Below are 27,979 nucleotides of genomic sequence, written 5' to 3' on the forward strand. Positions count from 1 at the left end.
GAAGAGAACCACAAACCTGAGACCCTAACAGTGACATCATTCAATTCCTTCCCGTTACGTTTTCTGAGAAGTAGCCCAAGCATAATCAGTGACACTGTATGTTCAGGAGAAAAAAAGTGCAGTGTTTACACTTTATTTTTGACATAAAGAAGCCGTATTTACACAATACATTCATATTTTTAAGTATGTTACAGCTCTCTGTAGAAAACCATTCCATCACAAAACAGCAACTTGTGACCCGGATTCCATCTTTAAAATATTAAATCAATGAAAATATTCCTAATTTCATAGCCCATCACAGAGGGAGACTGAAGGGAGGAGGGAGTGAAGAGCAGGTGACAGCAGGAGGACCCCCACCTGACGGGGACAGAGACCAGGAGAGCCCGAGGCTGGGGCACGTGCCCTCCCCCGCAACCCGGGTGACTTCCGAGGCCGCAGACGAAGCATCCCACTTCCCACTGTGTCATGAGGCCGAGCACAGCTCTGAAGGCGCAGCTCTGGCTACGCAGGGCCAGCACCCTGGACCTGGCTGGCGGCCTTCTCGCCCGAGGGCTCCTCTGAGACCTCCCGTTCCCTGTTCCAGTCCTTCAGGCCCTCAGGCAGCGAGGTGTCCTCATCCAGGCTGCCGGTGCCTTCCACAAATTCCTCATATGTAGACTTTTCTGCAAACGGTCTGGGGCCCAGGAGTTCCACCATGTTGTTCTTGTCTAACACTTCTTTCTCTAACAGGAGCAGAGCAACCTGCAATGCGAACACCTGTGGTTAAACAGTCACCCAGCAACGTCTCTCCAATCTCATCACCTCCTATTTACAGTCAACCCCCTTCCAAAAAACAGTTTAGGACCACTGAAAAGAGATATTCACTGTCATGTCACTTTAGAATAAGATGTGCAAAAGTCCTGGAAAAACACGTGTCCCCACGAAGGGCATGGCTGCACAGTGTGGTACATCCATGTGGCCTGTGACTGTGTCCTGGACTTAGTGGGGGAGCTCTGTCCCTGACACCGCAGAAGGACATCCTCGGGGAGGAGAGCCAGACGCAGTGTCCCTGGGCCCCACCTGCTTCCAAAGAGGGAAGGAGCTCCCTCTGGCTTACAGAGCAGAAAGAAATCCTGCCAGGAAGTGTGAGGAAGTGATGCAAGTGACTGGGGGTGGGGGTGGGGTAGGGGAAAGGGTGGAAACAGGGAAATTTTAAAAGGTGGCTGACAAAAATAAAGACAAATGAGGCAGAGACACAATATGAAGCAGGAGATTAACGTGAAAATATGCATCTCGAAGTTCTGGTCTCTGTGTGGCTGAACCACAAGACTGACATGACACACAGACACAGAAAAAGGGACCCCTGCCAACTACGAGTGGGGAAGTGAGGGACGGTGTCAGGAGGACAGGGAACAGGGTCACGTTAGACGTGCTCACTGTTACCACTGCCTTTCTACTTCTGCTGCCACCACGGCACCATCTCAGGAAGGTAAAACACACCCATGGCTGCCTCTGCACTGGCCTCTGACTGTCCCCCTGGAGATGGCACCCTGCTGCCACTCTATTTTTTTTTTTTTTTTTTTTGTGATACGCGGGCCTCTAACTGTTGTGGCCTCTCCCATTGCGGAGCACAGGCTCCGGACGCGCAGGCTCAGTGGCCATGGCTCACGGGCCCAGCCCCTCTGCAGCATGTGGGATCTTCCCAGACCGGGGCACGAACCCGTGTCCCCTGCATCGGCAGGCGGACTCTCAATCACTGCGCCACCAGGGAAGCCCCACTCTATTTTTTTTTAAGTTTTGGCATCTTTTTTCTTTAAAGATTTATTTTTATTTATTTATTTTGGCTGCACCGGGTCTTAGTTATAATGTGCGGACTCTTAGTTGCGGCATGCGAGATCTATTTCCCCGATCAGGAATCAAACCCAGGCCCCCTGTGTTGGGAGCGCGGAGTCTTAACCACTGGACCACCAGGGAAGTCCCTGCCGCTCGCTCCTTTAATGATGAGTTTTTAAGCATTTCCACTCCAGATTCTTTTAGTACTCCTGACGATAAAACACAGGGGCCAGATGAGATCTCCATGAAGGGCGCCTCTAGCTCCAGAGCTGTGTTTCCCGCAGAGCTCTGGAGTCCCCAGACACCCTGTGCTTCCCTCTGCACCCCCTCCTCGCTCACTAGGGCCCCACACAGCAAGTCCTCCTCTCCTCCCCATGTTCACTGTAGCCTGATGAGCCGTCAGGGTGGATGTCAGCCTTCTCTGCCCTCTCCCATCGGAGCCCCTGCTGCAGGCCCCTCCCACCTACCCTGCGCTCTGTGAAAAGGCACCTCGGGCTCTGCCCGGCACAGCTCACAGTGGGCTCCTCTGAAGATCTGCTGATCGGACAGCATCATCTTAGAATAGCTTTTTTCTCTATCAGTCCTTTATAGAAGACTTTTCACCTGTGCTTTTATCATGAGAGTGTGGAATATTTAAAAGACAGAAGATTCTCCGTTTGGTTGCATGGATTCTGAATAATTAAGAGTTTACTGGATACAAAAAACCGACTGAATTAGAAAGGCTCCCTCCCTTTTGAAAACGCTATCAAATGAGGCACAACAACGGAAGATAAAAAGAATGTTTGTTCATGGAAGGTCATAATTAAGCAAAGGTCCTACATATCTAGTTTGGCTAATTCTTTCATTTGCTGTTCCACTACCTCTTTACTCTGGAGGTGAAGAGCAGTGGTCAATCCCAATCAGGCCACTGGGCTCCGCATTTGGAAGCACTTGGTGGGTGACTGCAGGTTCAACTGTGTGTCTGGTGTCGTGAACAGACTTTGTTAATCCCGCGCTCACATTCCTAAGAACCAGGAGCCGGGATCATGCCCGCTGCTGCTCTTCCCACATCCCCCCAGCCCCACAGAGACAGCAGACACAGCATCAGGATGGAGGAAGGAGCCTGGGATTAACAAGCACAGGGGACGTCGGCATCTACAAACCAACCAACCAGTCAAGCCATCAGTCTCAACTCTTTCTGCAAAACCGTGCAGAGAAGCATTGGTGGAGCCGGCACCCACCTTCTCCACATCTGCTTTCTTTTCTGTGAGAAGAGCGACTGTCCTCTTGTAAGCATCGTTGATAAGTATTCGTACTTCGTCATCTATTAGTCTGGCCGTGGCTTCGCTGTAAGGCTTTTCCAACACCATGTCCCCCTGACGGGGGAGGTCAAAGGAGATTTGCCCAACCTTTTCATTCATGCCGAACTGAACAATCTGAAAAAGAATGCGTGACTAGTGGTGGGCATCCATTTCTGCTCACAGGTTTTTATAAAATGGCAGCAAATCCACTGACATGAAATCCACACACCTCACTGCAGTACTACTCTTTAACCCGCAACAACGACACGGCAGCCTTGAGTCGGCCAAGTAGACCAGGGTGTTCTGTGTAGATGGAGGTTGGGAGGACAAGACCAGAGACCCACAGGCAACATCTACAAGGCAGGCGGCAAACGGGCAAGGACAAACCCCAATGGTGACGAGACCTGCTTGAAATCGCTCTGCATGGGGGGAGGTGAGGACAGGCAAGGAGCATCCGACAGATGGGAGGAACCACCCAGGCCGCCCAGAGGCTCTTCCCGTGCCGCCCGGGCTCCAGAAACCTGCGAGGGGCGTTGGCATTCTCCCTGAGTCCACAGGGCCCAGCCTGCACCCCATGAGACCCCCACACTAACCACACAAAAACCCCACATTAAGAAGAAGCTGTGGAAGTAAAATCCAAACTGACCAGAAAAGAGAAGGCGCAGATAAAAGAGGGGAGCAGGAACAGATCAGAAAGTAGGAAGTCACGTTTTTTAAAAGTTTATGAAAACAGCAGGAAACTCTAAAACCGTAAAACTAGAAAAACTGTCTTAATCCACCTCCTTCCTAAGAGATCAGGAAAACAAACTTCATGTAAAAGTGGGCAACAGAAAAATCCCTTACAAAGTTGTTATGAGAAAAAAGGAGCAGAATAATGTCTACACAGATAAGGGAAGTGGAATGGAGAGACGTCCATAATACAGATGAAAACTGTTACCCACAACTTCAGAAAAGGCTAACCGAAATCAGGAAGGTGATAGAAAATAAGAAAGAATAACATTAAGTCAGAATCAGAAAATTTAGATGAGGTGCTAGAACGCAGGAAATAGAAAAAGAAAACATTACAGTTATTTTTAAAATGGAGATTAAACTAGAAAGGACACAAGAGCAAACAACCCCAACAAACAAATGCCCTAAGAAAAATTATTGGTTTTTTTTGGCAGTGCTGCGCGGCACATGTGATCTTAGTTCCCCGAACAGGGATATAACCCGCGTCCCCTGCATTGGAAGCTTGGAGTCTTAACCACTGGACCACCAGGGAAGTCCCAAGAAAAATGAAAGGTATGGGAAAGTAACAGGCCCAGAAGAGCTGACATATGAATAAAAGGAGTTCCCAAAGAAAGTCACTGACATCAAGTTCCCCGACAGCAAAATGACCTTGTCTGGGGATGGAGGCGCCCGTGATAAACTTAAAGGAAACAGGGGCATGGCTGCTGTCAGCAGAAAGGACCAGAAGGGACAGGCACCAGGGAGTCCACGCGGGATCCCACAGGCTTGTAACTGAATGTAAACTCTACTGATGTGCTTTATACACTCTTAGTAATAAACCTGAAAGACCGAACTCTCAAAACAAGGGTTTCTTTTCCTAAGTTTTGATCATTCTAAAATGGATTTCTCTTAAGAAGTAACCCTTGCCTGGAAAGCCTAGACCAGTCAAACAGCAGTGCTGTTCCAGAGCCATTAGTGCAGGTGAGGATGCAAGACGACCCCGCCCACACTCACCTGGGCATATGCACTCTGAGTCACTTTTCGCAAGTCGTCCTGAGCGCCGGTTGTGATTCTCCCGAAGAAGATCTCCTCTGACACGCGGCCACCCAGAGTCATGCACATCCTGTCCAGGAGCTGCTCTTTGGTGTACAGGTACTGCTCCTTGGGTAAGTACTGGGCGTAGCCCAGCCCTTTGCCCCGAGGGATGATGGACACCTGACAAGGAGAACACACGGTGCGCTGAGGACAGACGCGGCCACTGGAGGCTGATGTGGAGCCACAGGGAGACTCACTGGAGAGGAAAGCACCACAGCCTCGGCTTGAGGAGCTGGGTGGGAGGGCCCGTCCAGGAGAGCATTTTCTCTTAGGGTAACCTCACCCGAGAGGTCTATAAAGTATTTCTTGTCTCTTATAAAACTCAACTGAAAGTGTTCAGTCCTGACAACAGGGCTGCTGCTGACTGGCGACCCCTCCAGACTTGACGCCGGCCCCGCCTGCCCCGCTTTCCAGGAGGCAGAGGGGCCAGCAGCCTTCAGTTTTCTAGTCCTCTTGTTGCAATTGAGTAGATTCCTTTAATTTTTACAATCAATGCTCCCAGTCACAGGTTACAGTTCAGTGAGTTCTGACAAACAGCCTCCTCCCACAACCAAAATACAAAACATCTTCCTCGTCTCCCCGAAATCCCCTCCCCTGCCCCCACAGATGAGTTGCAGTTTCTAGAACTGTGCGTAAATGGCCTCATACAGTTCGGACTTCACCGTGTCTGGTCTGTGTGACTGTCCCCGAGACCCACCCCCACTGCCGGCTGTGTTAACAGTGCACTCAGCTCTATGGCCGCGGAGCAATCACTGGGTAAACACACCAAACATCCACTCCTTCTTGAGGGACTTTGGGGCTCTTTCCGGTTTATTGCTATTACGGATAAAGCAGTAAAAGTATTCCATGGACATGTTTTTATTTCTCTTGGGTAAACACACAGGACTGGAACCGTTTGGTTGTATTGGAAGCCATTTGTCACCTTTATGAGAAACTGCCGAGCTGGTTTCCACGGTGGCTGTCCCGGGTCAGGTGCCCGCCCGCAGGCATGGGGTCCAGCTGGACTGACCTCGGGACATGTGGAGCTTCTGCAGGGTTCCACCCACACCTCCCGGTGACTTAGGGCATCTGGTATCTTCATGCGCCTAGCGCCCATTCCTATTCCTTCTCTCGGGAAGTACATGCGCATATATCTTGCCTATTATTTTACAGCGTTGCTTGTTTCCCTACCACTGAATTTTAAGAGTCCTTCATGTATTCCAGGTACACGTCCTCTGTCATATACACGTACTACAAGTATTTCCAGGGTGTGTGGCTTGCCTTTTTCTCTGTGGAGTCAGGGAAACCCCCTGGGCAAGAGAGCCCCAGACGCCCAAGCCTGACCCACGGTAGCAACTGCTTTTCCAGAGTGAACCCCTCCAGCTTCTGCACACTTTTCTTTCCAAACTTTATAACTCATCTGCGTGACCCCTTCACCCCAACACCATCAGCAGATGTTCCTGCCACGTGGCCCAGTGTGGCCACCGTCTGTTCCACAACAACTGCCTCACCTTCAGGAGGGGGTCCGCGTGCTCCAGATACCAGCCGGCAACTGCGTGGCCAGCCTCGTGGTATGCCACTGTCTTCTTCTCCTCGGGCTGCAGAACCTGAGTTTTTTTCTCTAAGCCTGACATACAGAACAGAAAACAAAACCCACTGCTTTAGTGACACCGACATCAAAAGAGATTTACACGATACCACACAGCGTCTCATCTAAATCGTGACTCAGAGACCAAGCTGCCTGTGACCATGGAATATTCCCAATCAGGGGCAGAACAAAGCAAAGCATCAACTTCAAAATATACAACCACCGCAAGACGCATTCACTACCCACCCGAGGCCCACTTTCTCCTACTCTCCCACTCAAGTCACATATCTTGTTTTGAGAAATAAACAGAAATGCAAAGTAAAATTCAGCACTAGGGTCAATTTGACACATAAAATTCACAGAAAACGAAGACATCTGGAAAGAGCTCACTGCCTAGTCTAGGCATCGGGAATCACCAAGTAGGGGGAGACAAGGACCGGCCGAGGAGGCAGGCACACGAGGGTGGGAGGAGAGCCAGGCCCATGGGAGGCAGCAGCCCGCAGCCGCAGAGCAGCCCTGAGGAGGTGCCCCCGAGCCGGTCCGCGTGTTGCCAGAACTGAAGGACCCCCGCTCCAGCCTGGATGAAGGCGGACGCGGAGCTCGCCCGCACCTCTGGGCTGTAGTCTGCACTGATACAAAGCTCACAGGTGACACCAGCTTTCTCGTGTTCCAGGTACTCATCTGAGAATTTCTCAACTGGTAACACGTTACGGAGTCTGGGAGACTGAAAAAGAAAAGAGGGCGAACTGTGTTCCTGAGGACTCAGCCCAGGACAAGCACACGCCGCAGAGCCGCCAGTGGGTGGGGAGAGGGCAGGTGGACAGCCCTGTGCTCCAGACACAGACACGCAGTTCTCATGCCCCCAAAACACAAGAATCCCCAGCTTGTCACAGGATTTCCCCTCCTCAGCTCGCGATCCCGTCACAGGGCGTGTGCTGGCCCCAGCGGCTGAGCGTGAAGAGCGTGAAGAGCACGTCCGTGCCCCTCAGGGCCAAGGCTCTGCCCCACCCACCGCCCTGGCCTCTTTCACAAACTCACTTTTCTACTAAACACCCCCCCTCCCCCGTTTCCCCCAGACCTAAAAGAACACAAATAGTCTTCTCCTGTGTTTACAGTGAGGTCTTTTAATTCCACTCACAACTCTAACATCTTAGACTTTTTCTTTTCCCTAACGAATCTCAAACGGTCCAGTCACTCACTCGGCACCGCTGCAACTGCCCCCCCGGCCCCCCTGCAGTGGCACCTACTCCTTGTCTCACCTGCTAATGAGCCTGCCAGGCCTGTGGCACAAAACAAGCTTCGGAAAGTCTGCTGACAGCCGTTTCCCCCTCGGCTGTCGGCTGTGTGGCCCGTGCCCTCATGCACCCCGCACCACGGGAACCACGGCCATGCGCAGGACCTCACGGGGACATCCCGCCCCGGCTCACTTCCCACCAAACCAGCGGCCCCGAGGACGCCCTTCCCACCTGTGGCCATGGGGCTCCCACGCTCACGTCCGCTACCACACATTAAGGACCAGTAGGGGCTCTGCCTCCAGATGCGCCCCTTCTTCAAAGATGCATCTTCCTGAGCTATCACTGACTATCCCGTTACTCAGTGGCTCAGGAAAACTCGTGTTAGTACAATACTGGCCGTAAAACAACATAAAAAAAGCTCTTAAGCTTAACACTCAAGGCTTGCTAAAATCTAGGCTTCAACACCTCTCTCCACTTTGTCTTCCCTCCCACAGGAAGGAGTCTGAGCAACTCACCTCCCTCCCTGAGGCACAGGCCATGACTGCTCCTCCGCTCACCCTTGTTCACACCACATCCCCTCCTCCTGAGCCCAGTTTAAACCCCACTCTTCCGTGGAGCCTGCCTGGCCATTCCTTGTCACAGGGAAATCCTGTGACAAGCCGGGGGTTCTTGTGCTTTGGGGGCATGAGAACTGCATGTCTGTGTCTGGAGCACAGCGCTGTGCCATTCCCTCCTCTGAATGCCCAAGTTCTCGAACTGCTAGTTATCTTTTTAACAGTATTAACTATAAGCTCTCTAGAAAGCAAGGAAAACACATCACTGGCCAACCCTGCTCGACAGGTGAGCATTTCCCGGTCAAGCAGTTGTTACAGCTGTTCACCCATCACCTATATCTAGCTTAGAGCACATTTAACTCATGCGATGAAATTTTGGGGAACAGGGAGGTTGTGAGTGTTTTAGAAAAACTAGATTGCTATAATTCAGGGGAGGACACCTCCCTGCTTGCCGCCCGTGCAGCATGAGGGTGGCATCTCAGACCCATCCGACAGGGTGCCATTGAGCCCCAGGTCTGGTCAGATACATGCCCTGGCCTCAAACTCACGCCATCCGCCCTTGGTCATGGGTCCCACCAACTGCCTTACCACCAATTACTCGTTCAATTGCTTGTTCGAAGTGTTTCTGATTTATGGAATCTGAAAGGTGTCTCGCAGCGATCAAAGCAGCTTCATTGCAGACATTGGCAACATCGGCTCCTGTGAAAGGGACACACACAACGGCTCACCTGCCAAATACACCTGAGCTCACTGGTCACACATTGTGAAGAAGGGAACCCGGGCCAACCGTCCACCAGCAGCAGTCAGTAGCGCTCAGTCCTGCCTGGCACAACCCAGCCCCTGAAATGCACGCTGCAAGTATCAGTAGTAGACAGATGCCCACAGGCAGCCCTCCACCTTTAGAGACTGTGCAATGACAGCAAACTAAGACAGCACTTTAAAATGCCCATCAACTTAGTTCCACCATCTCTGTTGGGAAAGTGACTTAAGCGGATATTGGGCAATCTGCTGAAATATAATGAAATACATAGGCATTAAAATGACCTAATGCATTCAGTTAAACAACGAAAGTTAAACATGAGGAAGCTTGCCAAAAACTTCCTAGATCCTTAGGTCTCTGTAAACTAACCTTACAGAGAAAGTATATAGGGACGCAAATAGGCCATAACACAATGTATGTGCACAACAAAAAATATTAAAAAGTCAGGCTCCTGGGACATTGAAGGTGCCTGTGCCCGTGTATATAGCCTTCTCAGGCTGTAGATAGATGGTCCCTTCTATTTCATGTTAAGTTTGGAAGAAGGGAGAGAGGGAACAAGAAAGGAAGGGTCACATCCTGTAGACACAACAGCAGGTCGTGCTCACCCACCTGAAAACCCCGGGGTCAAGGATGCGAGTCTTCTTGCCAGCTTCTCCTTTTCCAGGGTGCTGTCCAGTTTCAGTGGTCGGAGGTGAACTTTGAAAATAGAGGCTCTTCCTTTTATGTCCGGCGGTCCTTGAGAAATTATTTTTAAGGAAAAAAAACCCAGTGAAACAGTTGCACCCCTCCCCACAAGAACTGGCCTGAATCCAGGGAAAACCATCTCACCGATAAAGATCTGCCTGTCGAAGCGCCCCGGCCTCATCAGTGCAGGGTCCAGGATATCTGGTCGGTTGGTGCCCGCCAAAATGACCACGTTCGTCGTTGTGTTAAAGCCTGGAAATAGAACAACGGCATCACCATTGTTAAATGCCGTGAGGAGGAAGGTGACAGCATGCCTGTCCAGAACGTATGAGCACGAGACACACCACTTTAGTTTTCTATTTATTATCTAGTGATTTTTTAAGTCACAAACTTAATGATTTTTCTTACTATTCATCTTGTCCTTAATGATTAAGTCATATACAGTACAAGACTTAAAGATTTAAGGATCAACTACTAAAGACAAATTACCAAAGATTTAAATTTATGTAACTAGAAATGTAGATTACGTTGTCAACTTTAGAAAGTTTTAAAAAATCAGTAAGGTTAAATTTGCAAAGGAAGTGTCTGAACTCCCTGGGCCACAGGGACCACTCACTGCGTATCTGAAGGCAGGCACCACCCCACCTCCAACCTCTTCTGCAGGCTCAGCCTGCTCGTCTGACTGGCCATTTCTCAAACGGCAATGCCGTGGCCACAGAGCCGTCACCCCCAGGACCCTGGCGCTGAAGGAGCCTGGCCCGTTCCCCCAGGGTAGTTTCTGCTGTGCACGGGGTTCCGCAGAGCCGAGGAGCAGCCCCACCTCCTCAGTCTGGCTCCCATACCCGGCCCAGGAACGCAGACCCGCTCAAAATCTGCCAAATTCGCACTTGCTAACGCATGGATTTTCCTGATCCTTCAGAATCATAAATGGTTTGAGAATGAGATTATGATTCTTTAGTGAAGCATTTCACCAGTTTTTCTTTTATTTGGCACCAGGTACAAATGCCATCTTAACACCAGTATTAAGTTACAGCAGGCTGCCAGGCAAGACTCTTTTGCTATTACCTGTACTGGAATAAAAGAGCCCTTCGATAGGGGTTGTTTATTTTAGAGAATCTCTCTTTGCTCTCTGTATCAGCACAGGACTCTCATTTTAGAAACATGAAGAACAATTAGAAAGCACAGTTCAAAACACAAAAGACTTGAACATTCACCATCCATTTCCACCAGCAGCTGGTTGAGGGTATTCTCCTGCTCACTCTGCCCCCCGAAGTTGCCCCTTCCTCTCTTCCTTCCCACGGCATCTATTTCATCGATGAAGAGGATGCAAGGGGCATTCTTCCGAGCAAGGGCAAATAAGTCACGGACCTGGATGAAAATGTAAGCACTGGAGTCACTTGACAAGTGAGTGCTATCCTCCCAATAAAACAGACATAAAGCTTCCTGTCCCCCAGGAAGGCCATCCTGTGTCACTCACTGTACAGTACAAATTTAAAAAGTTACAAGCAGCAAAGAAGTCACATGGCAAATGGTGGGAAACTTATGTAAGGTGAGCAAATATTATTTCTAAAAGCTCATCAGTTATTGTTATGTAAGAAGCACGAACACCAGCAAACTGACACTACATATCTTTATCCTACTAAAAGGTAACAGGTAGAGTTGTAAAGTTTGTATTCAGTTTACAAGTCCAACCACCCTGGGCTCCCTTCACGCCCGAGGCAAACAGTAACAGCAGACACTTACTCAAAGACCCAGCGACGTGTACACACAGCAGAGGCATGACCCTCCCGAGCCCAGCCAGCTGTCGCCCCACCTTCTGACCTGCTGAGTTAATACAGTGTGAGGTGAGACTTACTCTAGCTGGACCCACACCGACAAACATCTCCAAGAACTCAGATCCACTAACGGTGATGAAAGGGACGTTGGCTTCTCCGGCTGTGGCCTTTGCCAGCAGTGTCTTCCCAGTGCCTGGAGGACCGGTGAGAATGGCACCCTTCAGATACAAAAAAGAGAAAGTACATTTGACTAGAATTTCAGAGAAATAAATTACATATCCATAAATAATTCCAAGGTATAAATCTGTCTACAAATTTTAGTGATATACACTAAAATATTTCTTAAACATGTGAACAATGATAGTAATTATATTAATAAGAATATTAATAACATTAGTAAGAAGAAAAAAATTATATGAGAAATATAGAGAAATATATAAGAAATATTAGAGAAACATAGAGAAAGTAATTATATTAGTGAGAAGAGAAAGGAAAAGACTATTAGAGACTATACTGTTTTAAAAAACTTGGGGGGCTTCCCTGGTGGCGCAGTGGTTGAGAATCTGCCTGCCAATGCAGGGGACACGGGTTCGAGCCCTGGTCTGGGAAGATCCCACATGCCGCGGAGCAACTGGGCCCGTGAGCCACAACTACTGAGCCTGCGCGTCTGGAGCCTGTGCTCCGCAACAAGAGAGGCCACGATAGTGAGAGGCCCGCGCACCGCGATGAAGAGTGGCCCCCGCTTGCTGCAACCAGAGAAAGGCCTCGCACAGAAACGAGGACCCAACACAGCCATAAATAACTAACTAAATAAATAAAAAGCTGGGCTGATGGCCTTCTTCACTAAAGTTGCCTCCTTAAAAAAAAAAAAAAAAAAAAAAAACTTGGTAAGAATGTGAAATTTGAAATACTTCTCTTACTTTTTAAGATTTTTAGTGTTGCTTTTTAGACCTAACAGTATATAAAGGGTGACTTAAGCTGGGAATCTACTAATAAACTGCCTGATGTTTACTTCAATAATTCAAGGAGACACAAATATCACACTTCCAACTTACATTGTGCTTATTTTCTTTCCTTTAAATTTCACAAATGAAGTAAAAATCTAATAACCAATGATGAACTTAAAAAGAATACTGTTTGCTCAAACACTGTAATTACTTAAGTCGTGGAGATGCCTAAGTATGATGTGAACAGGTACGCAAGTATAGCAAATTATAAAACTATAAAATGTGACTTTTTATCCATGGAGGCAGGCAGGACATGAAATCAAGAAAATGATGATTCCCTTTACAAAGGACTCCTTTAAAGTAAACTTTATTAACGGGTTTTTAAAAGAATTAGTTAAACATTTTCTCTTCATTTACTTAATGCCTGAGCCTGGCCTTAGCGACACAAAGATGGGCAAGGCTACCCGTGGCGCGCAGTGGGCGGGGGAAGGTCTGTCCTCCACGGAGTCCTGGGCCACGAACCTGAGTTCCAGGCCAGGCCTGCTCATGGTGCTGAGAGAGGGATAGCGAGGTCACAGCAGAGGCAATGTGCTGGGGGCTGCTGAGAGAGGGGTGTCTAAGTTGCCCTGGAGGGAGAAGGAAGCAAACCAAGGGGAGAGGACACACATTTTCTCGGGAACACACGCTACCTGCAAGAAGACACATCCACGCAGGACAGCCGACCTGAAGAGACGCGCAAGTTAAATGGAGACTAGTAAGTTAAGATGGAGGAAGGAGAGAAAAAGAGCTACTTTATAAGTAATCAAACTCCATAAAATTGTAACTTCAGAGATCAAGAAATACTTCAGAAGATTTTTGGGTTAATGAGCTGAAAACCGTCTTCTGAAAGTTCATTTTACCTTTGGGATTTTTGCTCCTAGGTCTTGATACTGCTTTGGGTTTTTCAGGAAATTCACAAATTCCATTATCTCTAGCTTGGCCTCCTCGCAGCCCGCCACATCTTTGAACTTCACATCTATCTCGTCCTTTAGGACCTTGGCAGTGGTTTCTCCGACACTGAAGAGTCCGCCCATGCCCCGGCCCGTGCGGCCGATGCCGGCTGGCCCCCTCCGGATGGTGTAGAGCAGGAAGGTGATGATGAGCACGGTGGGCAGCATGCTCAGCAGGAAGGAGCTGGGGGCCACACGACAGCGCAGCGCTCAGGCGGGCGGCCCTGGCTCGGCTGCCCTGCGAGGGACCCGCCACCCCGTAACTGCACATGGTTTCTGCCTGTGCAACACCGGGCTATCCGGGTACATCTGAGGCACAAGGAGACTCTTAGTGTGTCAGTATCACTGAAGGGGAATCTCAGAAAGACCAAAGAAAAGCCTGTTCTCAACACGTACGCTGTCCAGTGGTGCTTTATTCCCACCTCAAGAACCACCATTTATGCACAGGACGGACCTGTGATTTACTATCACTACATCAAAATTTCAAAGGAATTTTGTTCAAATTGCTCATTTAACAATTTTAACATGATTCTGGTGTTAGCCTGAGTAGAAATTCCAGTTCTCTTATTGGAATGCATCAACTTATTCTGAAGAGATGTCTTCCAAATATTCAATCCTTGCGAAGGCAACAGTGGTGAAAGCTGTCTCTGGGCGGCTCGTGCAGGCTCACAGAGACCCAGGGGCAGGGGTGCCCTCCAACCCATGCCTGCCCTGGCGGGAGCAGCTCAGGGGTGACTTACAGCCTTTTGCTTTCTGTTTGTCTTAATAAAGTCAATTTCCACACAACTACAGGCACAGACATATACTTATACTGGGTAACATAATGCAATTTAGTTTAACTTACCCTAAGAAATTTAGGTCAAAACCTGGTACATGGTTTAGGTAAAAAACAAAACAAGAATAAAACCAGGATTAGCTTTCTAACTTTTCATCTATTATAAAATTTTAAATGCTGCTATAGCATTTAAACCATGAACAATTTACTCTTTGGTTTATTTCTGGAGAAAAAAAATAAACACACTGACAATAAAGGTTTAAGGAATGGTGCAACAAAACTTTGTGTAATGTTTCAGGACCAGCCTATAAAGTTAAGTAATTATATGATAACCTCAGGGACCAAGGGATATATTGCATCACGTGTGAAATAATCTCGGCAGCTAGCTGGATCTATTAATAATACTGCAGGTAGATTGCAGGTCTACATACACCAAGACTCAAGAGAGTCCCTGAGGCCGAGTAAGACCATCAGCTCAATTAACAAGCTAGCTACCCCTTTCTCCGCTCTCTTACATGTACAAAAAAATTAAGCTTTATTTCTACTTTCACTCTCAAACTCATAACTCTAAATCAAGGTAGGCGTTCTGCATTTAATGCAAATGGGGTCACCACCAGGAGATCTACCAGGGCGTCCGTGTGTGAGCACTCAAAGGCCATGTATTCCCAAATAAGCCCAAAGACAAGCAACTCCTGAAATCAACAAGCTGTTCCTGAAAGACTCAGACCTGAAGTGGCCTTTCTAAAGACAAATAACCTTTAAGGGAAGAAGCAGCTCTGACCAGAGAGGAAGAAGCATTACTTAAAAATCCTGCAAACTCTGTGAAATATAAATGTAAAGGATAGTTAAAAGGTGGGAATGCCACTCTTTAACACAAATGGGCTCTTTATGCTAAACTCCTACTCAAGAACGGTGCATTGGACATTAACCCCAAACTACTGCTTAATCAAGATAAACATTAACATGTAGAAAATCAACCAGTCTCCAGCAAACTAGTAAGTTACTAATGGTTGAAAAGAACTCTGGCCGAACTGAGAGGCCTGTTGAGAATATAAAGTGTGATGCGCTGCCCCCTGCTGACAGAATACACAGTGAGCCCCGGGAGCACAGGCAGCCTCCTGTGTTCACAGACACGCTTCTTACCCATCACTCTCAGCAATGTAGACCACAGGGACCCGATTCTCCCCTTCTATGCCCAATTCCTGCTGTAAAGTTTCCAGATTCCGCTCAAAGGTGTCCACACTGCCAATATTGAACCAGACATACTGCTGTAAGGACAGAAAAACAAAATATCCTAATTTTGTTAGGGGAATGAAGAGGAAACAAAGGATTCAATTCACAAAGGGTTCAACTTTCCAAGAATTTTTCAGAAATACTGCAAATTTACAAATTAAAAATATACAATATTAACAATAACAACAAGACTTGTTTTAACAATGCAGTGACTAAGCTTCACTCAGTGAGAACCCCTGACAAGCCTCAACCAGCAAGCATTTCTATAGCAGCATTCCTCCACAGTCCTAAAATTGTAAACTCGAAAAATGAAAACTCTCTTTGAAAAGACAACCCTTTTCAGAAACAAACAAGCATCCTTTTCCTCTTGTCCACTTCTCAGGAACTTCTTAGCTGCCTGGTCCCAAACTAAACACCAGCCTGCGGCAGTGATGGCACTTCTCAGTGTTGGGATGGTTCCCATCCCCAGGTGCACCACGACGCCCTGGGTCCTCAGAAGGAGGTGCTATCACCGACCACCAGGAGGCAGCTCCACCCAATGGGACAGAAATACCCTCCAGTCACTGGACCTGGGAGTTCCTGGGACCCTAGGGAGGGACACCCGAAGGGCTGGAGGCAATGGCGATGCTCCCCACCAGCACAGGGTTCCCCACTGTGCTGGCATTTACTGTCCCCGTTTGACAGAGGACAAAACTACAGGGGTGACCCCACCGCCCACGGTTACACATCTAGGAAGTGGGTGGCTCTGAGCCCAGGCAGGCTGGCTCCAGGGCTAGCGACAATAACCAGCAGGCCACACCGGCTCTCCGACATAACCACTCCCACCTCTGGAGCTTCCCCACACACTGGCCCCTCTTCCCAGCACCCGGCAAGCATCAGCTGCACTGCACAACCCCGAAAGACTTTGTTCCTCCTCTAACCTGCAAACGCCTAAAAAACATGTAAACCTCAGACACTTGAGACATGTACACAGACAAGAGCAACATGTCCCCGCAACCCTTCCACCACCAGGGTTACTGAGTGGGCGCCGTCACTGTGGTGTTTCTCTCCACGTGTCTAAAAACAAAAGACGGCGAGTAAGTTGTATAATATTCTATAACAATAGTCCTCGGTAAGTTGTTCACAGACAAAGCTACACGATTCCTGTGGTTATAGGCCCCAAATGTGTCAATGACAGAACACTCGCCAACTTGGCTCCCACCACCAATGGGGCAACAAGCTAAATGATGCCTCACATCAGAGAGTTGGGTGGACCAAGGCCCAGCAGCACGGAATTCTAGGGACAAGACCTAGGTGAGACCCTCTGGGGTGGGTCCCAGCTCTGCAGGTGATTCCTATGCACACTGAGGTTTGACAACCACCACTGACCTACACAATCTCATTTGAGAGCTAAGCCCTAAGAGCATTAGTGTCACTCCCATTTTAAAGATAAAGAAACTGAGGCTTCCAGGGGTTAGACCATAGAGCTAGTAAAGAGCAGAGCTTATCTGAGGCCAAGTGTGTCAGACTCCAAAGCCTGTGCTTATACAGCACAGCACAGCAATTAATATCACTATGCCATAAGCAGTTGGACACAAAATCTTATACCCATTTCCGAAAGCTTGAAATAGTCTTTATTAAACAGGCAATACATATTCTCTGTAAAAAACCAAGGAAACACAAACATAATGAAAATAAAAAGCATCCATAACCTCAATATCCAGAGATAAACACTATTAGCAATTTTGATGTTGTTTTCTCAAGGTTTCAAAATACCCCTTTTACAATCTTGAAATACGCACGATTTTGAAAAGAAATCAACATAAAACCTTAACTGTAATATAAAGGAGTGATACAAAGTAATTTAAAATAAGATGGTACTAATTTCAATACGAAAACACTCGTGCATGCCAGTACTAAATGTAAAAACTGCTCCCCAGGGAGGAGCAAGCCCTACTGAGAGCCGAGCCCCAGCAGGCGATTAAAGAGGGACGTGAGGAGCCGCTACTGCTGACCAGGGGCCTAATGGGCCTGTTTATATGGTTCTAATTTTTTGCCCTATAAACAATGTTTTGGAGTACGTCCTTGCACAGACACCTTTACATGCATCCCTAATTATTTCCCTAGGATTATTACTGAAGCAAAATTACTGGGTGTATGCGTACTTTCAAAACTGCTGATAAATACACTGCCAAACTGTCCTCTTGAAAGGGAGTGCCAATTTAATTCCCAGCACTAAAAGTCTGAGGAACAGTTCTGAGAAAAAAAAAAAGTAGCATGGTTATTAATGAACATTTCATCATAAGATAAAGAGAATGGGGGGGGATTAAGACAATTCAAACAACTTTCCTAACAGTGACTGAAATACGAAAGCCCTATGACGTTACAGATATTCTTATATTTATTGATACGTTATCAGAGACATGATCACCAACAGTTCTCGTTTTCCTTAAATGTTGCCCCATCCAGGCAGGATGATGACGAAATGGTGAAGCGAAGGCATCCTGAGATAGAAGGGATGCAGCCTGGAAGAGGGCTGGCCCTAGGGGAGCTGTAAGGTCGCAGGATGCCCAGGGGCTAGGAGTGGGCCTGGGGGTCGGGTCCAGGAGGGCTGGGAATCACCTGGGAACTGCCTCCTCCCCCCTCCCCCCCATAATCCCCTCAACCCACTCTGGGGTCTCTAGAACACATTTCAAACTGGTTGGACAAGAAATACAAATGTTTTTTTTTAAATAAGAACAGAAATGGAAATTAAAATAATATAACATCACAAAACAATTGGGAGAGATATGACCAGAATGCTTCTTAAACTGATTTGACAAAAGTTGTCTTAAGACATAAGCAATTCAGATTTTAACATTTTTTTTCTTAATCAAACAACTGTTTTCTCAGTCTTGAAAAATCATAGATACTGGAATACTGAAAACTAGATTTCACACACTGGTTTCTAAATGAATAGCCAACGTGATCACCAAACCAAACCAAACCCAAAACCACTGCCCAGCCCCTGCACACATTACAGACACAACGTTCACATCCTCACTGTTAGTAAGGATCCTGGTTGCTGTGCTGCCCAGTTCCGACGCGGCCAGTGTACATGGCTACCGCAATGTGAGGGAATGCTTGCTTTTCAGTTTTACATCTGAAAAGTTAATTTACAGCTAATTCACATCAATTAATAAAATCATTTACCCCATCAACAGGAGTTTTTCCTGGTGTAAAAGTCACTCGAACAAAACGCTTGTTGACGACTTCCAGTCTGTCTACCTGGAATTTTAAGAAGTTAAATATTCAAACATAAATTTACACAAAGACTTGAGATATTCTTTTAAGCTCATCTGAAATGCCTGTATTTCAGACACACAAAAGAATATAAAGTAAAGAAAGAAGATAACGTAAGGATTCCCCGTGTCCCCCACTCCAGCTTGAGAAAGAAAACATCACAAACACTGCTGAAGCCCCCAGTCACCCAGAGGTGGCCGTTCTCTGCAGCGGGTGCTGGCCACCCCAAAGCAGGGCTTGGTCCCAGGCCACAGAGACCCAACCCTAAACAGACACTCACTTCTGCCTGTTTTTAAACTTTAAAAATGGTCTCATCTGGCATGTACTTTTCTACAACTTTCTTTTTCTTCTGTCCTTGTATTTGTAAGGTCTTTCCTTGCTGACATGTCAGTTCTGCAGGGTACCCCATTTTATAAGTACACCCCAAGTTATTGGTCCATTCTCCTGTTCACAGACATTCAGACTGTTTCAAACGCTCCCCCATCACAAACAATGCTGCTGTGAACATTCCTGTGTATACCATCTGGACACATCTTCAAGAACTTCCCTGGGATACGTACCTGTAAACAGAGTCCAGCTAGGCTGTAGGGCAAAATCGCTCTCCAAAACACTACTGTCCTCACTTGCTATTAAAAGACTTTTAAATTTCTGCCCCTCTAGGGTATAAAATGGTTTAAACTTGATTTTCCTGCAAGCTCCTAACTACACAGGGTTCTAAAGATCGCTTGCACACCTCACCCCGAGGCCTCTGGCTGCTGTGGAGTGGAGCACTTTCGGGGGGGCCTGTTTCCTGCCGCTGTCAAGTCTGCTCTGGCAGGAAGTCTGGAAGGTACGAGCCCAATATGCGAAGTGAGGGAGCCCTGCAAGGTTCCAGGAGGAACCAGAATGGGGGCTCACCATCTGGAAAGGACTGACTAGAGAACTCTATCCCACATAAAACTGCTGGGGCAACGGTAGACTGACTGCAGAGAACCAGCGGGTCAGGAGAAGTGGCTACAGAGCCAGGACCTGTCCCCACACTCGAAGGACAGGAATCACTTCTTAGAAAGCAGGCTCCTCACGACACCTGGGAATCACACATGTGAAAGCCTCACTTGCTTCAAAAATCTGAGTAGATAATCGTTTCCATTTTTTCCATCCTCACCTTACTGTACAACCTTTAAAAATAATTTTAGATTCTTTATATTTTATAAGTATTAATATTTTTATTCTATTCATTTCATTGATGAAAAATCCAGTATTGAGAGCTTAAATCATTTCCCCAAGGTTACAGAGCAGGCCTAATGCTTGTTCTCTTACTATCACTTTACTTCATCAATTCTAAGATGGTTATTTTTCGTATTTTAACCTCTCAGACATTGCTGATGCATGTTGACAACTGATGGTATTACATAGTTTCACTGGTGGCTCACTCAATCTTTCTTAGTAACATGTAAAATAACATGTGCCTTACAATCCACAGCATCTTAAATGAGCTGAAACAGGGTCTCACTGGGCAAAGACCCAGTCCGGGGGCACAGAGCTCATGCCCGGGCCTTCACTCAGAGCCCATGGCTCTCACTGTGAACACTGAGTCACCTATTCACCTATTCACCTTCCAGGCCCACAGGACATTACAAGCAGTGAAGGTGTAAAGGAGCTGGGAGAGGCTGGGAAAGGTGCAGGGAGGAGAGGCACCCGAGGGCACAAGAGGAATGATGGGAACAGACAGGGACGCCAGAGCAACAGTCAGGAGCAGTGGCTCCAAAGCGAGGCTCTAGCATGAAAAGAAATAAAAGGAGTTTGTGGTAAATTTGGGGACTGCTGGGTCAAAACAAACAGGTTCCTTGGTTGCAGTACTTTCCAGCATTAGAAAAATCCAACACGGGACTTGATGGCGAACAAGCCTGGCTAACTTGGTGGCTGTTTATCATTTTATTGGCCTCATCTGAACCCCACCCTTTGAACCCCTGCAGCCTGCAGGCCCACACAATACTCACTACTCCTTTGGAAAGATAGTTATTGACAAAGTCCTTCCATGTGATTTCTCTCCCGGAGCTCTTGAACAGGAAGTAAAACAGGACTCCTCCCCAAAACAGGGCGGTCCAGAGAAAGTACATCCTGAATTCCTTGTCATCCCATGGAATGTCACCCTGGGCAAGAAAGGAGACATTTCTGTGAAGCATGCAATGTAACAACACGGTCTACACTGTGCTGGATGCAAATCCCTTCCAATGCCATGAATGCCACCCCAGAGCCCCAACATCAACCACACAGTGTGGAATCAAACCTTCTGGAACCTGGACCACCAGTGAGAATCGTCTTTCTTCCCACCTCGTTTTCCACCACCACCAACTCCTCCTCCAGAAGGACGCGGGGCAGCCGCTGGCTTCAGTTCTGTTCACAGACAGAGAGTGTGTACAGTGGCATGGCAGGATTTCCTATCTCTCAGCAATGTTTTCATTAATACCGTTTAATAAAGTTTTATTGCAAAACACATGGCAACTGATCAGTTACTGAACAAAGTGCTATGAGGAAGCCTGAGACTAAGAGAGAGAGGGGTAGCCCTCAGGGAGGCTCCTGGCGCTTCACACGCACAGTCTCACGAGTTGCACACTTACCCAAGGACCAGTAGACACATGACTCTGCCCATCTTACAGATAAGAAAGGGGCTGACGTGCCTGCTGATCACCTGGTGAAGTGCTCAGTGACAGTGAGCAAGTGACAGAGCTGGGATCTGAGTGCACATGAGCACGCTCCTGAGTTCCCACCTGAAGGTAAAAAGTAGGTGCCCCTGCCCTGCCCCAAGCCCTGAAGTGAACACTGTTAACAGTTTCTTCTGCAGGAAAGACATGATTTTGATAACTGGCCAAAAACAAAACCACCACTACCAACAACAAACCCACTTCATCCCCATAAAATCTGTTGGTAAGAATCTGAAATTAGTCACTGTCATGAGTTGAACTGTGTCCTCCAAACTCATTTGCTGGAGTCCTACTCCCCAGTGATCTTAGGGTCTTCACCAAAATACACAAGTTGAAATGAGGTCACATGGGTGAGTCCTAATCCAATATGATTAATGTTCTTATAAAAAGGGGACATTTGGACACAGACATGCACAGAAAAAAGGCGATATGAAGAGACCCAGGCAGAAGATGGCAGTCTACAAGCCAAGGAGAAGGCCTGGAACAGACCTTTCCCTCACGACCCTCAGAAGAAAACAACCCTGCCGCCTGCCGACACACTGATCTTGGACATCCAGCCTCCAGAACTGAGAGACATACTGTTGCTTCTGACACCCAGTTGTGGAACTTTGTTCTGGCAGCCCTAGGAAACTAATACAGTCACTAATACTCTCCCTTCCCCCCACTTCTCCATCCTTTCAAAGACCCACAAATACTGTTCTGACATCTTCAACTCCTGGGAAGCCACCCCCTCACTGTGCAGGCCAGGAGGCCTCAGCACCCAGTCACCTGCAGGGCCTCATGGCCTGGGCTTCCTGTCGTGCTCACCCCTCCGAGATGCACACAGGGAGCTCCCGCACCCCTATCTCAAGTAAGGCAGGGTCTCAGAGAGGCAAGCCCACCCCTAAGAGGCCCAGGCCTGGGAAATAAAGAGGAGGAACATTTCTAAAGTTGTTGAACGATGTCCCATGTACTCCAGGACAAAGTAACATATATGCAAAAGGTACCCAATAGGTTATATTTAAAAAGTGGACCAATCACCATTAATCAGCCCCAAACCAAGGTCAACAGGAAGTCGCCCGGTCACCAGCGCTCCATCAGCCCACACAGCACTGGTCCTTCCTCAGCTCTGGCCTGGCTTTCATGATCCACATTCTCTTAGCATGTATTTGTCCCTCCGAGACCCAAGTTCACTTAAAAACAAAGGCTGTATTTTATTTTTCCTTATATTTCCCTAGAAGGAAACGATGCCAGCTGAATGCCAGCACGTGCCGGGCACTGTGCTAAGTGCTACCACACGTGAAAGGGGAGCAGGGCCTGGCACACACACAGGCCCCCAAGCCGCTGGCTCTGACAAACCCTCTCTGAGTCGCTAAGGGAAGATAAGCCTCTGAGGAACAACTTGAAAAACACTGCACTCACAATACACGTCAAGTAAATTGCATGTATTGATAACATGTGCCAAATGTACTTACTAAATATGCAGTTAGATATGACTGATACTGACCAGCCAATATCTCTAAGGTAACCTCCAATTAATTCAATTTGAAAAATGACAAGAAATATGAGCAGAAAATTAAGATAAAATGAAACAGAATTTTATATGTGCTCCTAGACTACAGTTTCAGGACTGACTTAAGATTTTCTTTGTTCAGTGAAAACTATCAGCAACATCATATATTAGGGGAAAACAGTAAGTTCAAATATAATCTTTTGAAAAGGTACCTTTTTTTTCTCCCATAACTTCTTTAGGTTCACTAGCTTTTTTTCCATTTTTCCCATTGGGAAAGTATTTTTCAAATCCTGTTAGAAAAGGAAAAAAATACATATCCTCAAACTAAAATTCATCAAGTTTTGTGTACGTGCTCTTTGTTTTGTTTTGTTTTTTAAAGAATATGTTGGGGGTAGGAGTTTATTAATTAATTAATTAATTTTTGCTGTGTTGGGTCTTCGTTTCTGTGCGAGGGCTTTCTCTAGTTGTGGCAAGTGGGGTCCACTCTTCATCGTGGTGTGCGGGCCTCTCATTATCGCGGCCTCTCTTGTTGTGGAGCATAGGCTCCAGACGCGCAGGCTCAATAGTTGTGGCTCACGGGCCTAGTTGCTCCGCGGCATGTGGGATCCTCCCAGAGCAGGGCTCGAACCCGTGTCCCCTGCATTGGCAGGCAGATTCTCAACCACTGCGCCACCAGGGAAGCCCGTGCTCTTTGTTTTTAAAGCAGCTGATTCATCACTAAAAAGCACAAGCTAGAAGTTTAACATTGCTTGTGTAGGGAGTAAATCAAAGTCTAGATAATACAGCTCACAACCCCGAGGAGTCAGAGGAAAAGGTCTCACTGGCCTGCCCACCTCATTACCGACAAAGGTGCCACATTTGAAGGTGACACACTGTCATCACTGCAATCACACAGGAGGAGGTGGGGTGGGTTGTAAGAGGAGACATGACTTAGGAATCAACTGAAACAACGCCTCTGCACCTGCCCTGTCAACACCCGCTGACAGCGAGTCTCTGTCACAAGACTGTCCACCGTCACAGTCACATCTGAATGTTTACCTTTTGGAGGCCGAGAACAGAATCTCTGATAAGCAGCAATCACATCTGTCAGAAGAGAACTTCCACTGGTTTTTGCTTCAGTTGTAGCATATCGATAAAGCTGCAACACAACATATAAATAAAAGCATGAAGGTTACATCAAAGTAAGAATGAAAAGAGCTTCATTTCCTAATACCACCAAGTGGATGAAATGCTTCTCCCTTCAACAGGCAGTTACAGACTAGCATAGAACGGCCCCCCCACCGAGGGAGGACTAGGGTTGTCCAGCCCTGGGCCGCTCTAGTCCAGCAAGAACTAGGAGATACACACTTCGCCCAGAAAACGAGAGTACTTCAAATCATACCTAATTAAGAGCTGCAGCCCGATTACGATTCTCTACCAACACATTCACTCTGGCATTGTTTACTTAATTTGTAGCATTCAAAAGGCAAACTCCGACATGGAACATCGGCTGCCTCACTTGCAGGGTCTATCACACTACAAGGTCATTTACCTGAAATTACAGAACAATGCTGCTTGTGAACACAATACAAAATTTATCTGTGTTCAAAGACAAGAAAGTTATGGTCCAATGTCACTGATAGTCCTTGTACTAGTAACATTTGCTAAAGGTATTTGATATACTGTCATCCTGACAAGTCCCTTTACAGATATATCTCTGCTTTAAATAACATGTTGCTAAAAATTGTTTGTAAACACTACCTATATAAGTCAGAGTATAATGTAAACAAACTGAACAAGCTCCTTATTAAATTTAGGTGCACAATTAAAAGCAATCAACGGCAAGGTCTACTGAGGGGCTATATCTAAATTTGGCAGTGGAAAAGTTCAAGTAATTCTTTCCTTCTGAAAAGTGAAAATTCACCACCATTTTTTAGGACAAGCTTTTACATACAGGTGAGAATGTTTAAAGTGAAGTTCATCCGCATTAGTATCCATCCTAACTTGCCTCCTTTATGGTCTGATGAGAAAAATAAAATACCACAAAACCATATAAAATCACTTCACATCCACAAGTGTGGCCATAATAAAAAAGAGAGACAATAACAAGTGTTGGTGAGGATCTGCAGAAATTGGAACCCTTGTGCACTGCTGGGGTGACGGGTACAGCCACTTTGGGAAAGTTTGGAATTCTCAAAATGTTAAACGTAGAGTTCAGTTACCACATGATCCAGCAAATCCACTCCTACTCAAGAAAATTGAAAACAGACGTCCACACAATACCTTGTACATGAATGTTCATAGTAGCATTATTCATAATAGCCAAAAAGTGGAAACAACCCAAATGTCCATCAACTGATGATGAACAGACAAAAACGTGGTATATGCACACAATGGAATTTTATTCAGCCATAAAAAAGGAATGAAGTACTGATACATGCTACCATGAAACCTTGAAAACATTATGCTAAGTTAAAGAAACCAGACACAAAAGGTCACATATTACATGATTCCATTTATATGAAATGTCCAAAATAGGCAAATCCACAGAGACTGTAGATTAGTAGTTGCCTGGGGCTGGAGGAATGGTTGGGGAGAAATGGGGCGTGACTGCTACTGGTTATAGGGCTTCTTTTTGAGTGATGAAAATGTTCTGGAATTAGATAATGGTAATGGTTGCACAAACTTATGAATATACTAAAAACCACCCAACAGTACACTTGAAAACGGTGGATTTTATGGTATCTGGATTAAATAATCAACTAAAAACCAGAAAAGAATGAGCTGATTTAATTCCAAATTATTACACAATTAATAGCAAAGTAGGACAGAAACACTGATACGGTTCTTGGTAGACAGCAATGCTGGTCTGAGAGAACTTGGAGCTTCTGTTATGTCGGGCCCTCCCTGACGGCTGGGAACACTTGGCCCAAGAAATAACCACTGATAATGGATAAGAGTGTGTCATATGTGAATAAATATTTTCCAATGCCAAATCCATTATGGGTGTGGATTGAAAAGACCTGTTATCCAAGCTGGACAGGGCAACAAGTCACTGAATATCTGCTCCAGGCCAGGTGCTGCCAAGCAGTGGGGAGCCCACAGGGGGACCAGAACCAGTGCTGCCTCGAAGAAACTCGGAAGAGTAAGGAAGAGTCCTGGGAACAAATCAATTACAGGACGGTACCGCACGTGCAACAATACAAAACCTTAAGTAGAAAGGTACAGAGGTGGCACAGAGAAGGAAGTGGGTACATGTTTAAGGGACCTAGGCATGTCACAGGGAAGTGACACCTAGCCTGGAATTTGAAAGACTCACAGTTCACCAGGCAAACAGTGTCAAAACTTTTAATTTTGGTGAAGCTGGAAATCTGATTTTTTGCATGATGATCTTCAACATATCTCATGATATTAGGAGACTCACAGTCATGTACCTGCAGTGGGAGAAAACGACGAATGCCCAGGGATACTACTGTGAGGGTCAAATGTGATAATATACGGAAAAGCACCTTTAAAATTGTGTGGCAATACCCAGGTTTACATTATCATTTCCAATCATTCTGAAAGCTACTTGAGAGCAAGGGTTCTTTATTAACACCATATTAAGCAAGTCTTTGTATCACAATAAAGTACAGAAATGGGTACACGGTATGTGCTCCATAAACATTATTAGCTTGCTGAAAAATCAGCCCCCTTTAGGCTCTCTTCAAATTGCACTGACCTGGAATACCTCTAGCAATAACCCCCGTGACTGTATTTAATAATGAGATTATTTTCTACAAAAGAACCATCAATTAAATATTTTTCCTCTATCTAATCTAAGCCCATTCAAAGAATAATACATATAAAAGATTATGAATTTGCAAAATTTAAGTACAGAGGACCCCAATTTAGAGAATTAGGTTTTATGTCTGATGATGTGAGTACTTTTTAGTTGTGAAGCATCAGTTTCAATCCTTTGAGGATTATACCTGAGACCACACATCAAAATCTTTTCCCCAGGAACCTCACTGTGAGAACAGACTTTTAACAGATGGACAAACGCAGAGGAAAATCTGTCCTCTCAGCATCCCTTGCAGGTAGCAGAGTCATTACTGTCATTACAGTCACTACCTGGCGTCCCCACCCAGATCTTCAGGGCAGTACCAGGGAATATGTGGCACCGACCTACACAAGCAGGAGACTTCCTTACACCTCAGCATCGAAGATTCACGGAAACTATAGTGCCACTCGAAAGAAAGGCCTTTTAGATAAGATTCCTGACAAAAAAACCTGCAAACTCACAAGGCACATCCCTACCTGCTTATTACATGTCTGAGTCCAATATTCACAAGGGACAAAAGAGGAACCGAGGAAGGTAAGACGGGGAAATGGATGTAATGCAAGAAACGGAAAAAAGGCCTAGTGCACAGCCATTCTGAGTAAGAGACTAAGACGAATAACCCTGGCTGGCAAGGGGTCTCCGAGGAGGAAACATCAGGAATGCAGGTGTATCACTGCCCTTTCTGTGGAAAGACTGAGAACACTTCCTCCAGGGCATCTGGCGACTGACCCCAGGCCTCGCCCACCACCCCCGGGGCTCCGTGCGCGGTCGTGGTCAACCTGCGCGAGGCGGGTCCGCCGCGGGCACAGCCGACATCGGCTCTGGGAGCCCGGCCCTGACGACGGCAAAGCAGAGCCCCTCTGGGGGGGACACCGTTAACGACCCCGGTTATTAGGCGTCGTGTCCGCCGGGCGGCGACAGCCCCACCCCCGAGCCCTCGCCGCCGGCTCCCGACGCGCTCCGCTCCGCAGGCCTCCCGGGCCCAGGGCAGCCCCGCCGCTCCGAGGTCCGTCTCCAACCGGGCCGGGGACCCACGGCGAGAGCAGGGCCCGTGACCTTGACTCCCGGCGCCGGGCCGGAAGCGGGTCGCCGGCCGGAAGCGGGCCAGGGGCACCGGACTCACCGTCCGCAGGCAGAGCCGTTCGGTGGGGCCCGCGCGGCCGCCAGGCACGAGCATCGGGGGCAGCCCGCGGGGCCGGCAGGCGCCCCGGCCCCACAGCAGCAGGCACCGGTGCGCCATGGCCGCCGGCGCGTGCCTCGGGCCGGGCGCTGACGAGCGATCGGCCGCAAACGGCCGTGCACTCTCGGAGCTGAGGCCACTGGACT

At 47.3% G+C, this 27,979-nt stretch overlaps 1 protein-coding gene across 4 annotated transcripts; it reads right to left on the reverse strand.

The window, feature by feature from the left end:
- Nucleotides 1-101: 101 nt before the first annotated feature.
- On the reverse strand, nucleotides 102-27,969 carry AFG3L2 (AFG3 like matrix AAA peptidase subunit 2). 4 transcript variants are annotated; one of them, XM_060122069.1, is made up of 17 exons: nucleotides 27,777-27,969; nucleotides 23,890-23,989; nucleotides 23,064-23,141; nucleotides 20,945-21,051; nucleotides 20,655-20,807; nucleotides 18,586-18,660; nucleotides 15,325-15,449; nucleotides 13,317-13,590; nucleotides 11,551-11,688; nucleotides 10,910-11,063; nucleotides 9,840-9,947; nucleotides 9,621-9,746; nucleotides 8,840-8,950; nucleotides 6,386-6,501; nucleotides 4,815-5,015; nucleotides 3,033-3,227; nucleotides 102-741 (listed from the first exon to the last, which is right to left on the reverse strand). In XM_060122069.1, exons 1-17 carry the CDS (start codon nucleotides 27,891-27,893, stop codon nucleotides 502-504), a joined length of 2,418 nt encoding a protein of 805 aa, XP_059978052.1. In that variant the 5' UTR covers nucleotides 27,894-27,969; the 3' UTR covers nucleotides 102-501. The 4 variants fall into 4 exon arrangements, with proteins under 4 accessions (XP_059978052.1, XP_059978054.1, XP_059978053.1 ...); XM_060122071.1 differs by lacking the exons at nucleotides 23,890-23,989; nucleotides 27,777-27,969 and having other exon boundaries at nucleotides 20,945-21,048; nucleotides 23,060-23,137; XM_060122070.1 differs by lacking the exons at nucleotides 23,890-23,989; nucleotides 27,777-27,969 and having other exon boundaries at nucleotides 20,945-21,053; nucleotides 23,065-23,126.
- Between the last annotated feature and the right edge of the window lie 10 nt (nucleotides 27,970-27,979).

This window comes from Lagenorhynchus albirostris, chromosome 14 (genome assembly GCF_949774975.1).
Source record: "Lagenorhynchus albirostris chromosome 14, mLagAlb1.1, whole genome shotgun sequence".
Taxonomy (NCBI): domain Eukaryota; kingdom Metazoa; phylum Chordata; class Mammalia; order Artiodactyla; family Delphinidae; genus Lagenorhynchus; species Lagenorhynchus albirostris.

What these genes read in the sequence shown, in the direction of transcription:
- AFG3L2 (XM_060122069.1), bottom strand. Translation starts at nt 27,893, where the DNA reads ATGGCGCACCGGTGCCTGCTGCTGTGGGGCCGGGGCGCCTGCCGGCCC. An exon ending in CTCAGAGTGCATATGCCCAG is followed by an intron (nt 3,228 to 4,814) that starts GTGAGTGTGGGC and finishes ATTCTTTTTCAG; the next exon opens with ATTGTTCAGTTCGGCATGAA. An exon ending in AGAAAGCAGATGTGGAGAAG is followed by an intron (nt 742 to 3,032) that starts GTGGGTGCCGGC and finishes TTCGCATTGCAG; the next exon opens with GTTGCTCTGCTCCTGTTAGA.